The sequence below is a fragment of the Melopsittacus undulatus genome, chromosome 9 (assembly GCF_012275295.1).
Source record: "Melopsittacus undulatus isolate bMelUnd1 chromosome 9, bMelUnd1.mat.Z, whole genome shotgun sequence".
In the NCBI taxonomy this organism is placed as follows: domain Eukaryota; kingdom Metazoa; phylum Chordata; class Aves; order Psittaciformes; family Psittaculidae; genus Melopsittacus; species Melopsittacus undulatus.
In genome coordinates this window covers 25,485,613-25,501,443 of record NC_047535.1, presented here as the reverse complement: position 1 = coordinate 25,501,443, position 15,831 = coordinate 25,485,613, and the positions used below count along the sequence as shown (strand labels likewise).

The window sequence follows — 15,831 nt, the reverse complement described above, 5'->3', positions numbered from 1 at the left end:
AAAGCAAAAGAACCCCAAACAGAGTCCTCCTCCCCCACAGTGTAAGTATGTACTTTCTACATTACATGTTTACTTGGAGAGTTCAGGAGACAGTTTTAGGAAACACCTTCTTTCAGTATCTTGACAATAATTTGCTCTTCTGTCAGAGAAACAGCAAACAGCAGGGCCCTCCAGAGAGGGAACTGTTATACTGGAAACCACAGAGACACAAATGCATCCACCAGCTGAACATCTGCAAAGCTACCCAGCGGCAGGTACAGGTACTTTGCCATGTAAACATGCAAAGTAACTTAGCAGCAACTTAAATTGCACTTTGCTTGGCTCTGACAGCCCAAATTTCAAATGTTCCACTGCCTAAAGTGGAGTAGAGTCAGATAGCCTCAGCAGATAGGAGAGGACAATCTTCCTGTTCCTGCTTCATGTGGCTCTGGCTTTGCAGGGTGGATCCAGCTGCCTGCAAAGCTGGATCCACTGCACAGCTCCCCCAGGGGAAGCACTGGTTGTTCTCATTCTAGCACTACTGTGTCCTGGAGTCTGGCACTGTGGTGGGACAAGTCCTGTATGTCAGCCTAAGTACAACAGGTTGACACTGGGGTGCAGAAGACAAAGGAGTCATTTCTCAGACTGCCAACAAATGGACAAAACTGTTCAGAAACAAAGATGTGGCCTCTATCAAGAGGAGAAGAGGAATGGGATTTAGTCTTGAGGGGATCTGTGAGGGTAAGGAAGTAACTGGAGGGATGAAAAGGATCTGTGGGCTCTTCTAAGAACATCCTTAGGAAGCAGAATAAATTTTCAGCAGTATCCTGGCTGCCAGGCAGGGACAAGATAAGGGATGTATGTCTTCAGGTGATTGGCAAGACATTAGTTTGGAAGAATATGAAGTGCCCCAACCTTCACCTGATAAAAAGAAAAATCTTCCTTTTTGGCCTGCATCTGAAGCCTGGGAATTACCTAAAATAAATCTTACCTGCAGAAAACACATTGTCCAGATGGGAGGCATTGTACAACCAGTGAGCAGCCAGATCCATCCCTCTGAAGTAGGAGCTCTCCCTACCCTCCCTCAAAGGATTAAAAATTACACACACTGCCAAGGGGTTTTGCTGGAATGTGTGCCAGGACTTCCAGAATATGAACTGCCTCTTACTGTCACTACCAATCTATGGCAAAGATGGGATTTGGTACTGAAGATGTGGATTCAGAAGCTGGTAGATTTTACTGGGTATTTTCTTCTCGTAGACAACTTGCATAAAAGTTTGCTTCAGATTTAGGATGGGAATAAAGCAGATTAAGTATAGGCTCAACAGAACTACAAGCTTGCCTTGTGTTTCAGCTTGGATGTTGTTTCAGGTTTGGCATCCTAATGTACTTTCAGGCATGTAGGTTAGATTATTACTTTCTCAAGTATACAGCTCTCACAGCAAACACTCCTAAAAGGCTGACTGTCAGGATAAATCATTCCCAGCTCATTGCTGTCATGCCTCAAGTGCTGCCTGAAAGAAGGATGAGCAAGGATATTTCACTGGGCTCTGGGGAAAGATTGCACCTTGCTGCAAGACCATTTTCCCTTTTTTCACAGTGATTTACTACTGTGACATTTCCAATCTGGGAAAGAAATATTTCTTCACCTTGGCCTTGTAACTGCTGTTGTTTGATGTGTAGGATACACAGTGTCCCTGCACTGTCTTTGCCTACTTGTTAGGCACTTTTTTAGGCATGTACTTACTTTACGGACCATGTTTGGTGGTTTTTGTTACAGCTTATTACAAAAAGGCTGTAAACCAAACTGGAGTTGTATTTTGTATGAATAAATATTGCCAATACACTGTAACTGGAATAGAATTAGCTAAGATCTGACTATAAGGTTTTTTTTTCCAGGAAACAAATTAATACCAACTTTATAGAGTTTATAAATGAGCTTGTATCCTCTGGAATGCATTATTGCAACTACTGTTGAGACATTATTTTTAATACCATTCTTACAGTATTTTTACACATTTTTAAAGCTTCTGTCAGAGAGCAGTAGTGAATAGCAACAGTTTTGTAATTCAACCAGTTAAAACACACAAGGGTATAGTGATGGTTTCTTCCTGCAAATAGTTATACTTGACTGATACTATTACTTGGGAGCTTAGTCTTAATAAGCAACTTAATGTCCTGCAGCATGAGGTGCTCTAAGTCCTACAGCTCAGTAGATGGAAGCAAGCCAGGCTCTGGAGATCAACTGTACAAATGTTTCTTATTTGTATTTTCAGAGACTGCATCATGCTCTGCTGCTTGAACAGTGGCACAAGCTTTGTTGCTGGTTTTGCTATCTTTTCAGTTCTTGGATTTATGGCTTACGAGCAAGGCGTGCCCATTGCAGAAGTTGCAGAATCAGGTAAGTTCCAAAAACAGTTTTCAGAGTTGTTAAGAAATGCCCAGAGGTTGCTGTCAGAACACTGGGTCTGTGCCACAAAGTCTCCTTAATGTGTCCTATCCAGACACAGATCTCTAACAGTCAGATGGTTAATGCCATCTCCTAATGGCACTAAGTTTTTCTCCCAAGGACATACACTGAGACACTCTCGTTGGTTAAGTACAAAAGTTCTTGTTTTGAGTCCAGAAAGGCACAAAGACTTTTAACGAACCAACTGATGTTCATTACCATCCCTTGGAGTTAGGCATCCAATGGAAGTTAATAGCTTTTTAACACCTTTGTGGATGTCACATCTTTAAGCATCACTTAAAACTGAACAGAACAAAAAGGAGGACCACCAGAAAGGAAAGCAGTATAATGCTGAACTGTTGAGAGGGGAAATGGCTCTCAGGAAGTTAGTCAAGGTTAGCAGGAACGCTGTGAAGCAGAGCTTCACTGATGCTCTCATGGAAAATATTTCTCTTTTCCTAAAGCCCTCAAGGCAACTGACTTTGTACTATTATAGAAACTATGTAGAGACAGGTTAAAAGACTACAGCAACGCTGGAAATTATAGGAGCTTGTAAATACTGTTCAATGCAAGCTGGAGTGTGCTGACAGGTCTTCACTGAAGTTACTGCAGCAGGAGTGCAAAGGTACTCCTCTGGACCTTCAAACATTTGGACAGGATGTGGGCAGAGCTGATGTGCCAAGCAGGTCTTCATTACTGATTAGCCTTATCACCAAATATTTAGACTATTGGGGATGTAGAGTTTGTCAAGTTGTTCAATATTGTATTTAGCTTCTCTCATCTGCCATAAAAGAGCAGTTAAGTTGTGGTGGGTTGACCTTTGCCAGTAGCTGAGTGTCCACACTGTTGTCATGCACCCACCCCAGTGGGATGGGGCAGGGGACAGGAAAAGAAGTGAGAGCACTGGTGGCTCCAGATAAAGAGAGGTTAATAAAGGGTGCTGAGGCAGCCCTAAGGCTGCTGTTGGCAGTGCTGTTCTACCCACAGATCCTCACCACAGCACTCCACAGGCTGCTGTGCAGGAAGTTAACTCCGTCTCAGCCAGACCCAGTACACTAGTGTAAACTATTTCCTTTCTTCTTTTTCAGGACCAGGACTTGCATTCATTGCTTACCCTAAAGCTGTAACCATGATGCCTCTTTCTCCTCTTTGGGCAGCTCTGTTCTTTATGATGCTCATATTCCTTGGATTAGATAGTCAGGTATGAAACAAATGCTGTTTAAATATTTTGTCAGATCCCCTAGCATGTGTATGGCAGCATCCATGATGGGAACAGCATCTCGTCTGATGAAAGAACGAACCCTAACTTAATCCTGTGCATAAAACCATCCAAGTTCCTTATTTTAAATCTTTCAAATCTTACGTGATGCAGATTATTTCATGATTTCCTGTGACACTGATTCAGCCTGCTTCACTGAATCAGCTTTCCTTATGAACACAGCCATCAGCTTGAACTTAAGTATGGCTGATTAAAATTCACAGATCAGTAAATACCAGTGTGCCTTTTTTTCCCTTTTTTAAAGCACTTTGTAATGAATTTTGAAACTGAGTATCAGTGGTAGTGTAAGTTTCTAGGGTGTATTTATACTCCAGGGTACCATAGCAAGGAATGTGTAGTCATATTCTACAGCAAAGTGACAGCATAGAAGTTGTTCCTCTGTGACCATCAAAATTATGAAAGCTGTTTGATGTACAAGGTGGCAGTTTTAGCATTCAGCTCAGCTCTCAGCATCACTTGGGGCGAAAGTTTATGACCATATACTGTAGGATAAGTATATTCTTAAGTATATACCCTTCACTGCTTGTTTTGCATGACATTAAACTGAATGTTTTTGTAGCTACTCTTCTTCCTGATCAAACAATTCTTTTAAAAGTCTTTTAAAATGGGCATTTCCTGAATTCTGCTCATGACTGCTGCAGTGAAGCAGGCTTTACGCTGGCTACCTCTGGCCATTCAGTTGGGTGCCTATTTTAGAAACCCTCTCCAGAGCCCTGAGTCAGAACTCAAGCCTCTTGCTTTCTGCTGAGTTTCAAAGTTAGTAAGAACATTCCTCCCCTCCCTCCCTCGCTGTGCTTGGCTTGAGCACTTAATAGCTTTGTGGAGCTTCTGTCTTGTGCAAAATGGAGAGAAGTTCTCTAAAACACCTGCAGCTCCTGTAGCATTGTTTGAAGGTGCACAGCACTGCAGCTTGCTCCTGTGACAGAAGTGCAGGGTGCTTAGAGTGCAGTTCTGCTGCAATCCAGTGGATGGTTTGTACAGTAGTTAAGTCCCATTCAAGACACATTTGAAAGATTTAATGTATATAATCCCTCTGCTGCAGGGAAAATGCATTCTGGGATAATGTTAGTGGTGGTGGACTGGAAATCTATAGCTTTGGTCTTTTTAATTCTGAAATCGTGTTCCTCTCAGTTTGAGCTTCTGCTTATAGAATATCCTCAGGGACCATTCAGTCTCTGTGATAGGAACATAGAAGGATATTTGAAGTGTTTTTGTAGGAAATCCAAGTCCCAGATGAGACTCATACTTCAGTTGTACTTTCCTATCATTTGTTGTAGTTTGTGTGTGTTGAAAGCCTGGTGACAGCTGTTGTAGATATGTACCCAAAAATCTTCCGAAGGGGCTACCGAAGAGAACTGTTGATTCTCGGCCTTTCCATTGTGTCCTACTTCATCGGCCTAATAATGTTAACTGAGGTAAGATGTGCTTTGTTGTACTGCTGCAGAGAAAAGGAAATGGGCTTCTGTTCGTAATCGTAACAGGTAAAATGCAGGAATGTTTGCCATATATACATTTCACTGTCAGGAATGTGACTACAAATACTTGAGACACTGTTCTCAAGTACTCTCAACTACTGTGGAACAGCTGAAATGTGGAATGCATCCACAGTTCTTCAGCTGGACTTAGGAAATATTTTAATCCAATTTACACAGCCAAGGAAATTCCACCTGCTTTGCCACCAACCAGCTCTATTGACTATGGTTTCTGCTTGCTTACTATGGGCAGAGCTATTTGGATTAATAGATCAGTCAAGGAGATGGAGTAGAGTGAAAATAGGAAACTAAGACATCTTTGATTTGCATGTCACGAGGCCAGGTCAGTCAATGCAGCCAGTCTCTGAGCAGCAACTGCTTCAGGGAGAGTGACAGGAAAACAAAATAAAGGAAATAAATCTTTTTTTTCCAAAGCAGGGGCTTTGCTTTGAGATGTTCTAAACTAGAAATTCTGATGGTGTCAGCCCATCCAACAGTTCATGATACAAAACCTCTGCTGCTTCTCTTTGTGGTACTCAGGTTGGGGGAGGACTCTGGGACCCTTTGGTACTTGGTAGGAGTTTAGTGTTTGCTTTACAGAATGACTTGTATCAGCAGTTTTCCTCTCAAGGCCTCAAGAGAGAGGGGCAGTATCCCCACCCTCTGCCCATATTGCTCGCTGGACCATTAGAGCCTCCCTGTATCAGGGGTGAGGCAGAGAAAACAGTTTCCTAAACAGAACATTTGTCCTGGCCACTTTAATGGCCAAGGGCTACCCTGTGTCTGCTGGTTGGTATTGTGGCACTACTGATTGCAGAGGATGGCAGGACGTTGACAGCGCAGTGTGCAGGCTGCAGGGATGTTGTGCTGGTGCAGGACAAAGCTTGGGCTTGCTCTCCTTTCTCAAAGTGCAGAGGTTGCTATTGTAAAGCCATTTGGAGAACAACTTCTAACTTGTTAGGAAAGCATGTTTTAAAGATTTGTTGGAGTCAGGTTTGTTTTTTTTTTGGGGGGGGGGTGTCAAATAATGACTCAGTAATGTGGCTTAAAGGCTGTGAGCTACACCCAAACTTCATAGGTTGATTTACTCTTTTTACAGTCCCTATGCCACTGGAAAGTGATTTTAGTAGCTACAGATTTTGCCTTCTTGCCCCATATTTTAACTAATTCCTTTACATATGAATAGCACAGACACAAAAACAAGACCCTGCTTCTTCATGTGCAGTGATCTGGAGTTCAAAAGCACCTGTAGATATGTACAGCTTGATGTGTTAACAAATGAAGTTGAAAAAAGGCAGGGAAGTGGGAGAGCATCTTGCAATCGAGTCAAATGTTCATTCCAGCATTTACTGCCTTAAAGCAAATTTCTACTGCCAGTCATGGGAATAATCTTAAGTGTTATGGAAGCAAAAATCTTTCACAGTAAGAAATCAGCAAGAAATTAATATACTTTGTTCAGGAAGGAACCACCTTAAGTAGGAAGATTGACAGGGAACCAGCAGATGGACTGTGTAATTAAAGCCACATTTGCTATGAAATAATGCTACTGGTGCCAACACAATAGCTTTATTCCTTTATCTGGTTTTGTCTTCCAGGGTGGGATGTACGTCTTTCAGTTATTTGACTCTTATGCAGCTAGTGGCATGTGCCTTCTCTTTGTTGCCATATTTGAATGTGTCTGCATAGGCTGGGTTTACGGTGAGTTGCTGAAAACTGCTGTGGTTTCAGGTTTTATGGAAGTTTTCTATTTGCATAAAAGCAATGTGTGAGCCTTGCTCGCTTATGGAATGGGGCTCTTCACATTCCCATGCCCTACCATAAGTCAGTAATGCCTTTTCCCCCACTCTAAATAACAGAGATAGTGAAATAGATTTATTTATTTTCCCCTTAATGCTTGTCAGGACTGACCTGCACCTTCCTTCCTCGGGGCATGTTCCTTTCCACTGCTGACAGTCACAAGTATATCCAGGGGAGCCAGTGTTCCTGCCTCATTACCACAGGGAGGGAAATAGCAGTGTCCTTACCTCTGCTGCTTGTCTGTCAGCAAAGCAAAAGCAGACCATCACAGATGCTCATGGTTACGTGATCCAGCAGTTTTTGCACCCACAAGACTATCAGTGTGACCTTCAGTCCCAGCTATTGAGGGATTCACACACAGGCTTGTAGCATATAGATACACTTTAACTGCCTTTGCTCAGGCTGTTAGTGCCCAGAAGCCATTTCTGTTTAACAGCTTGACCACTTCATTGCTCACAATGGTCAGATCCAGATGTGGGCAACAATCTCTGTGGCAAGTATGGAACACATGACAGAGATGTGTCAGGGAAAGACACAGCCTCAGGGAAAGATAGAGCAGCCCTTGTTGCTCTGTCAGAAACTCCATTGTTCTCTTTATGTTTTGACTACTGACCAATGCAGCCTCTTCCACGTCCATTCTACCTCTGCTTTTCATTTGTTTCCTGGGGTAGGCAGCAATCGCTTCTATGAAAACATTGAAGACATGATTGGGTACAGACCACTGTCACTGATCAAATGGTGCTGGATGGTTCTAACTCCCGGGATTTGCGCAGTAAGTACAGAGCATCCAAGGAACTTGGTTAAACACAGAGGATTTTCTGTGCTTACTTCCAGAATTTTGCTGCTGCTGCTAGTTCAGAAAAAAACATCTCCTGATTCATAACTTATGTCCTAGTTAAAAAACACCCCATAGGATCTGCTAAATATGTGAGTTGTGAGAACTCTTAATATACACAATAATAGGAAGAAACAGGGCCCTACATGAACATTTGCCAGTACAATGGAGGCTTTTTTTTTCACTGTATCTCTACTACACCTTTTGTCTACCCCATATAACTCAAGCTCCTGCAGACTCATGATGGTTTCCTGGCTGCTCCAGCCTACTTCCTTCTCCCTCTTTGCGTAAGTAGACACTTTTTTCAGACAGGTCAGTTTCTTTCTTCTAGCAAAAGTAGTGGCCAAAAGCATATCTGATACGTGTGAAGAAGGAGAAGGAATTTGCCTTACCACAAGGTTGCAGTGCTGGTGCTAACTGGTGGCCTGCTGTGGCTACACAACAGGGTCAAAAGTAAGGAGCATGACCAGTTTGCACATACATTTGATCCACAAGTGCTTGAGGATTAAATGCTAAAACCTTCCAGTTGTCCAACACATAAATGATAGTGGCTGCAAACCCACAGATGCTGGGGCACCTGTGGGATTCCCTTGAGCTATGCCAGTTCATTCACAAACTTGGGTACCTTTCTGACTCATTTTCACCAACCCATAAATGAACTCAGTATCTCTTGCTCTTGTACACCCTTTTCACCACTTTGGAGAAAGTCCACAGTAGCTTTTCTGTATTTCATAAACTTAAATGGTCCAAACTGCTTGATAAGAAACCTGCCGGATTTAGACAGCTGTATTTGAGCTTCTGTGAGGATTCTCGCCTGCAGAACTGCAAACACAGACAGCGGATTAAGGCAACTCTGCAAATGTTGGCTTTCCTTTATCATAGTGACAGGTTGGAGAGAACACAGCTTCTGTTACTTAATCACAGCTGGTTCATGGGAGCAAAACTTAAGCTTTCCTGCCCAGGTACTGTTTGCTATCAAAGCACAGGTTTTATTGTCATTGAGAGGTAAATAGGATTTAAACTTTAAAGGTTGTTTGTTTCTGTGGAAGCTACTGAGACAAGTTATTTAACCTGTACATAAAAGCAGACACTGCTGGTTGTTTTGTTTCTCTGACTGGAAAGCTTACCTCTTCTTTCCATCTTTAGGGAGACCGGCCTTGCCTACACAATCATTTACTTGTTCCACAGGCAGTGTTTTGTCAAATGCCACTAATACATTTCTCTGCTTATTCCAGGGAATCTTCATCTTTTTTCTGGTGAAATACAAGCCTCTGAAATACAACAATGTCTATATATACCCTGACTGGGGTTATGGCATAGGGTGGATGATGGCACTCTCTTCCATGATCTGTATCCCCCTGTGGATCTGCATTAAGCTGTGGAAGACAGAAGGCACTTTCATAGAGGTAAGATACATTTTCAGGCTGATAATACCAAAAGAAGAAATGGGAATGGAGTGTGAGCCCCTACCTCAAGAGACTAAGCACAGTTGAATCAAAGAAGAAATGCCACATGCGGTTTCTGGTGGCAACTCGGGGTAGGCCTCTCAGTCACTGGTAGAAAGAGGGATTTGAATTTTCCCTGTTTTCTTCTGAGTGTACAGTCTGTGGCAAACTAAACAACACTATGGCTTTAAGGAGCTCAGTTCCTGCTCAGGTTTTAGGTTAAAATGTCTGTAACATAATCTAAATCCCTCAAGAAGGTTATACGAGCCATTCATTCTGGTCAGCTGTCTTCTTTCATGGCTTTGGTAACTAATGTTTGTGCTGGCAGGGTTTTCCTCCAGGAGCTGGGTTGCAAAGCTCACATACGTCTTGTGTAATGTTTTGCTGATTACAGTTATCTAAGTGAGAAATACAGGCAGAAAGAAATATTCAGTGCTATTTACTAACATTTGGTATGAGGTTAGCTCAGGTCCAGGCTGAGGTGTTAAATATATGACTTTCTTCAAAGAAGGACAGCGAAGATGACTATCTATAATGGAAGAAACAAGAATATAAACCTTATTCACCCATTTGGGATTTCTCATATTGCAGAAAAGCCTATTTCTGTCATCTGGAGCCCCTTACATGCTAGTCAGTAAAAGGAGGTAACCCAGTATTGCCTCCTCCTATCTCAACACATGTATGTGTTTATTATGCCTTTATTCAGCTCCTTTTGTGCTTTCTCAGTCTTTCTGATATTCTCTAGGATCATGCCAACAGGATGAACAAGACTGTAGGAAGTTCAGTGTTTGGAGTACCTGGGGCTCCTTAATTTACCTAGCACTTTGGAAAGATCTGTCTCAGTGTGTACCCACACTCTCAAGATTATCTTCCATTCAGAGCCAAAGGGTATGCCATCTAAATGTATTCGAGTACCTCTCGTTGCAATAGGTACTGCATTCCTGAATGGAAAAGGCATCCAACATGGCAGTCCATGTTGAAATGACACCATTAAGCCAATTAAATGAGGCCTGGAGAGTACCTAGGAAACCTTTTCTATGGGTATATAACCACAAAATTAATTGTCTGCAACATAATTGTTCTAGCATGTCAAAAAGGAAGCTTTGCACAAATCTCAACATGGTTTCCTTAATGCATCAACCTTTCCCTATCTCTGCAAGTAAACAGACTTTGTTTGAAGTCCATTTAGTCTGAAGCACTGCAGACAGGTTGTTCTCTTTTCCATACCTGAACATGGGAGGGGGTTTTAGTCACAGTTGCAAACTTCTCAGTAAGCCAACTTCCTGCAGGACCTCTGCTCCCTGAGCTGAGAGCAGCAGCATTGCTAGAAAAGAAGTTCTCAGATGAACACACATCTTTTTGCTCTTTACTGCAGCTTCATACACTTCTGTGGTCTCTTGTTTATTTTTTCAGTGTATATCCTTTGACTATACCATGAGAAACATAATGCACCCACAGATCAGGCCTTACCCAGAGCATGGAGCTGAGCTTCTTTATGGCAGGGAATGTCACTCCAAATCAGCATGAAGATTCACTTGACTTCGTCTTCACCTTCATTCTCTAGCATTGGGTCTGGTGTGATCTGTAAAGAACTGGGGGGCATGCAGCTTTCTGGATGTACCTGGAACAGGGAAATGAGAAGTGGAGATACAAGAGAAAGGGGGTTATAGTCAGTCTGTTTAAGAAATGTCTGTCTGCCATCAAGGCAAAAATAATGCTTCTCATCTTCTCCAACTTTCTAGAAATTCAGGAAGCTGATTACACCCAGCTCAGATCTGAAAATGAGAGGGAAGCTTGGAGGAGGAGCCTACATTGCAGCAATAAATGACTGCGATGCCAAACTGAAAGGAGACGGCGCCATTTCAACCATTACAGAAAAGGAGACACATTTCTGAAAGAACTCTCTTTTTTTGAGTTGTTTTGTTTGGGTTTTTTTTTGTATAAATAAATGGATAAATAAATTTGCTTAATTCTAGAGGCTGGCTTGTTTTGCACAGAATTTTATTAACCAGTTAATTATAAAGTGAAAACTGTATACTTGTTTAAAAATGATTTTTTTAAATGACTATATAAGTAATGATGATGTAAAAGAAAAAGAAATAGTTCTCAGTATGTTAGTGATGACCTCTTGTAATATGGTGATTGCAGTTAATGTTTTTTGGCAGCTAGAGGGACTGTATCATGTGCTGTACAACTTTTTTACGTTGATTTCTGGCAGGTGTAATATTGTATAAATCTGTGCATTTTAACCTTTAAGCATTCCAGACCATTTCAGCTGTTCATGTATGTATATAAAGTGGACAGGACATCCTTGGGTTTATACTGGAATGAACCATGATGGGGTGCAGAATGACTTGTATCTGGTGCTGATATTGCTGTCTGGAGGCGGGCTGCACCCATGGGAGTCAGAGGGAGCCTCTCCAGGGCTGTGTGGGTTCAGCTGCTGTTCCCTGGGCTGGAAAAGCACATTTGCAACTACCACAGCTCTGCTCCCAGGGTGAGCGTTGGGAAGCTGACAGGAAGCAACACCTCAGCTGCTCTTCCTGCTTTCCCTCTGCCCTCCATGTGCTTCAGCAGGTCTAAAACTGTGCTGAACTGGGCCCACCTCCGAGTCACTGTTATTTCTGGAGATTGGATAGAATATTTCTGAAGAGATACAAATGTTGCTTCTCTTGTAAGGTCTCTGGGGTGATGTGTACTGCTCCAGGAGACCTCTGAAACGGCATTTGCCTTTGTGTCTGGTTACCAGGACTTCATTTTGGCTGACTTCCCATCCGCTGAAGTGAAATGTGTCTGTCTATGCTTGTACAAGAGGAGGTGTATGTGTAGGTGTGCTGAGGGAAAAGAAAGAGCAGGTTTAGAGCCTTTGTGTCTCTTTATCTGTAGTTTGCCAGTCTGTCTGCCTGGACATCTGCTCATTCCCCTCACATGAAATCAAGAGTACTGTAATGGCAGTGTGCAGCGCTACACAGCTTTTCTCATCTTCAAGGTACTGTCTAGATCCTCTCAGATTAGGCACTGATTATTCTACCCCGCATGGTATTGAGGCTTGCACTGGGTCAGGATAGGAGCTTAATTGGTGGAAGGCTGCTGAAATCTCGTCCTTAATCTCTACAAGGATTCCAGGGGGTAATTTATCTATGGTGCAGATGAAGGAATGAAGACAGGGATGTTGTGACCTCTGTTTCGCAGAGGGAGCAGTATTGGGTCTGTGGTATCAGGTCTTTTTATTATATCAATTGTATGAACTGGCTCCCTCTGATTTAAAACAAATTTTGCATGTGAATGTAGCTGATGGATGGTGGTTACCATGAGGTATGCACATGCTGGTCCCAGTGTCAAAATCTCTCTCTTGGATTGGTTATTTTTCCCTGCCTATATTCCAAACATTATTATTTGTTCTGGACAACCTCTTTTCCTTGTGGTTTTTATTTAATGGTTGTGTGAGAACCTGTGGAGGAACAGTGTACTACCCTGCCCAGTACCTGCTGGGGAGAGAAACACAACAGCCTGATGCAGAAGAAATGACATGCAGCCTGCTGTCCTCTGCAGCTCCAAATCAGCAAAGCTCAGATACCATCATCTGGAATTATTAGGAAGAGAAGTGGCCGCTGGCCCCTGGCAGAGGAAACTGCTTCACTACAAGTCACTAAGGATGCCCCTGGATTGCCCAGAACTGTACATGTGGTCAGCACTTCCCTGAGATTTTATGTCTTTAAAAAAGCATTTTGATAGAATCACTTTGTCTCAAATCACATCATTAAAACTCACTGATCTATCTAATTTTATTTTATCTTCTCTGTATTTGTTGTGTGCTAAGGTGGAAGTCTCAGACTGAACTTCTCTACCAGGATTCAACTTGAAATGTTTTAAGTCCTGCTCACCTTGGCTTGCTCCATCCTTGCGTGTTTCGGAAAGGACACTTAGAAGGAGCCTGCCTTTGTGAAGGTAACGAACTGTCACCTGGGACTGCTGGCCTCCCTCAAAGGGAGCCTTCAGCTGGGGATCCACAACTGAGGTTACCACAGTCCCACTGGAAAATGGGACTGCTGGAAGAGAAATGTTCCCTGAATTGAAACCACAGACTGAGGTTTATACAACAAAGCAACTGAAAGCTACATGTTGACATTGACTCAATGCCAGCTCCAAAACCTAGAAATTAACAGGTTTGGGAGCCCTAAGAAGTTGTAAGCATTTCTGACCCCATGTCCCTTTCTGGTCTCTGTCTCCACCCATCTGTGTTGCGGTACTGAGGACCCAAAGCCACCTATGGGATGGGTTATGTTCCCTCCCAGAGGAAATGTCAACATGTTTCTTACCAGTGAAGGCTGTGTGGATGTAGATGTACTGTCAGGTTACACTGAGCCTTGATCTCAATGGAGTTACCCTCAGTCGTCGGGACTCATGTCACGACTGTGTGCAGTACAGTGTGCCTGGAGGTGGAACCCACACTGCTCCTGGCCATTCATCAGGCACAAAATCAAAGTCCCAGACAGGTCAACATTGCCCTTTGAGTCCACACACACTTCTGGGGCTCATGCATGTCAGCTTATCGGTGTACTGTGAACTGCTGTGCTCATCCGAGGATCTCCCCAGGAACTACATGCTTTGTATGGAACATGCTTCCTCTTCTGCTGCTATGAACCATCTCACCTGCAGCTTTATAGACATACATATGATTTGGCGTGGTCTAAAGTATCACACAGTATTACTAATGTGCTGTGCTTGTAAATGTGTCCATTTAATATCTATCTGCCTTGTTTAACATTTCACTGATTTTCAAAACCTTATTTTTCTTTTGTGGAGAGGGGTGGAGGGGACATTTCCTGATAGCATCGGCAGCTCCTGGGGGGGGAACAATGTGAAGGGGAAAATGCAAACCCCAACTATATCATGTTTTATTTTTTATGCAGTTAGAAGCAGCATTGCCCTTTTCTGAACCCTCTGCAGTATTATCACAAATAGTACAATAAAAATGAACAATCACTAAGGTTCATGTAACGTTTTACATCAAGAAAGAGTCTGTTTTGAAGGGCACAAGATTTCATCTACTTACTTATTTTAAAAGATTAAAGGAAATGGGCAAACCCCAGTCTGTGTATTTTAGTTTATGTATTTTACATGACCCTCATCTAACAGATTAGATGCTCACAAGCACCCTGTTAGGGCAGACATGTGGCTTTGAATGGGGAACTTAGAAACAAGAGAAGATTCGTCAACTTCTTTGAGCTTGTCCAGCAAATCTGGGGCTGAAACAAATGAAAGTCTCCTGATCTCACAATTTCATGTCACTGTTAGTTAATATAAATCCACATTTGCTTGGAAGAGTCAGCCCTGACACCCCCCTCCTTCCCCTGCCTGCCCCACACCTGCCTGTGGTGTGCTGACCCCTTTCCTTACATTAATTTTTAAAGGATCCATTCCTTCATCTGTTAATCTCTGCTCTCTGAGAAACATCTTCCCAGCAATTGTTTCTGATGCCACTAAATACATGCTGGAAGCTTCAACCGGGCCCCTGTTTCTCACAAGATGCTACTGTCAGCTGATGGAGAGGGTCTTTATCGTGATGAGGTCCATGGCTTTTAAAACAAGAGTCCTTATTCTTCACTGAGGTATCCCAGTTAAACAAGGGAAGCTAAGGATAGGCAAGAGTTCCTTGCTGTAAATGGCTAGTGACAAAATATCAGGGTATGCTTTCTATTTCTATCAGCTTGCTGTTCATACAGTCCATCAGCCAGCTCCACTACCCACTCCTGGCACTTACTACAGCACTATAGAAGAGGCAGAGCAGCTTCTGTTTAATGTTATAGTAAAACATCTCATGAGGAACACCAAGAATTCTGGCTGATCTCTTTTTACTTGAATTAAAACACCCGCTTATTTATCATAGTATACGCAGATGAATCATTCCTCTCCTCTTTCCAGAGGGCTAAAGACTGTCTGCAGTTAAGGCATGCCATGTTCAAAAGGGCAAACTGCAGCTATTCAGGCAGACACCTCCAGGGCCAAGCTGGGTGCAGGCAATGCTGTGTTCAGCTGCGCTCTGATCAGTGCTGATCAGCAGCCCCAGCACCCACATGCAACATGTGAGAGGTGGAATCGCCCATGAGGTCACAAAGAGGGGGCCATGGAGATGCTGTGAGGGCTGGAGCAGCTCTGCTCTGGAGCCAGGCTGAGAGAGCTGGGCTGGGGCAGCCTGGACAGGAGGAGGTTCCTTAAGGGGAGACCTGAGAGCAGCTTCAGTGCCTAAAGGGGCTGCAGGAAACCTGGAGAAGGGCTTTGGACAAGAACAGGTATGGACAGGACAAGGGGGAATGGCTTTAACCTGCCAGAGGAGAGATTGAGATGAGCTCTTAGGCAGAAGCTCTTCCCTGTGAGGGTGCTGAGGTGCTGGCACAGGGTGCCCAGAGAAGCTAGTCATAGCAGAAAGTAAGAACAGGCTACTAAGGGAAGCAAAGGACAACTAATCTGTGTTGCCTGCAGGGATGAAAACACAATATATTGCAAGTGACAGTTACATAGATTATTTTTAGGTATTCTTTCCAGAAAACTAGCCCAGGTTATGTTTAAAAGTC

At 43.0% G+C, this 15,831-nt stretch overlaps 1 protein-coding gene across 1 annotated transcript in view; it reads left to right on the top strand.

Moving 5' to 3' along the window:
- Positions 1 to 11,345, top strand: part of SLC6A11 (solute carrier family 6 member 11) — an 89,145-nt gene extending 77,800 nt beyond the window's left edge. The window contains exons 8-14 of the mRNA XM_005149380.1: positions 2,256 to 2,380; positions 3,517 to 3,629; positions 4,985 to 5,122; positions 6,775 to 6,877; positions 7,648 to 7,748; positions 9,047 to 9,217; positions 10,999 to 11,345. Of these exons, the coding sequence (XP_005149437.1) occupies positions 2,256 to 2,380; positions 3,517 to 3,629; positions 4,985 to 5,122; positions 6,775 to 6,877; positions 7,648 to 7,748; positions 9,047 to 9,217; positions 10,999 to 11,151 (904 nt within the window). The 3' untranslated portion in view covers positions 11,152 to 11,345. The remainder of the gene's footprint in view (positions 1 to 2,255; positions 2,381 to 3,516; positions 3,630 to 4,984; positions 5,123 to 6,774; positions 6,878 to 7,647; positions 7,749 to 9,046; positions 9,218 to 10,998) is intronic.
- The last annotated feature ends 4,486 nt before the right edge of the window (positions 11,346 to 15,831 follow it).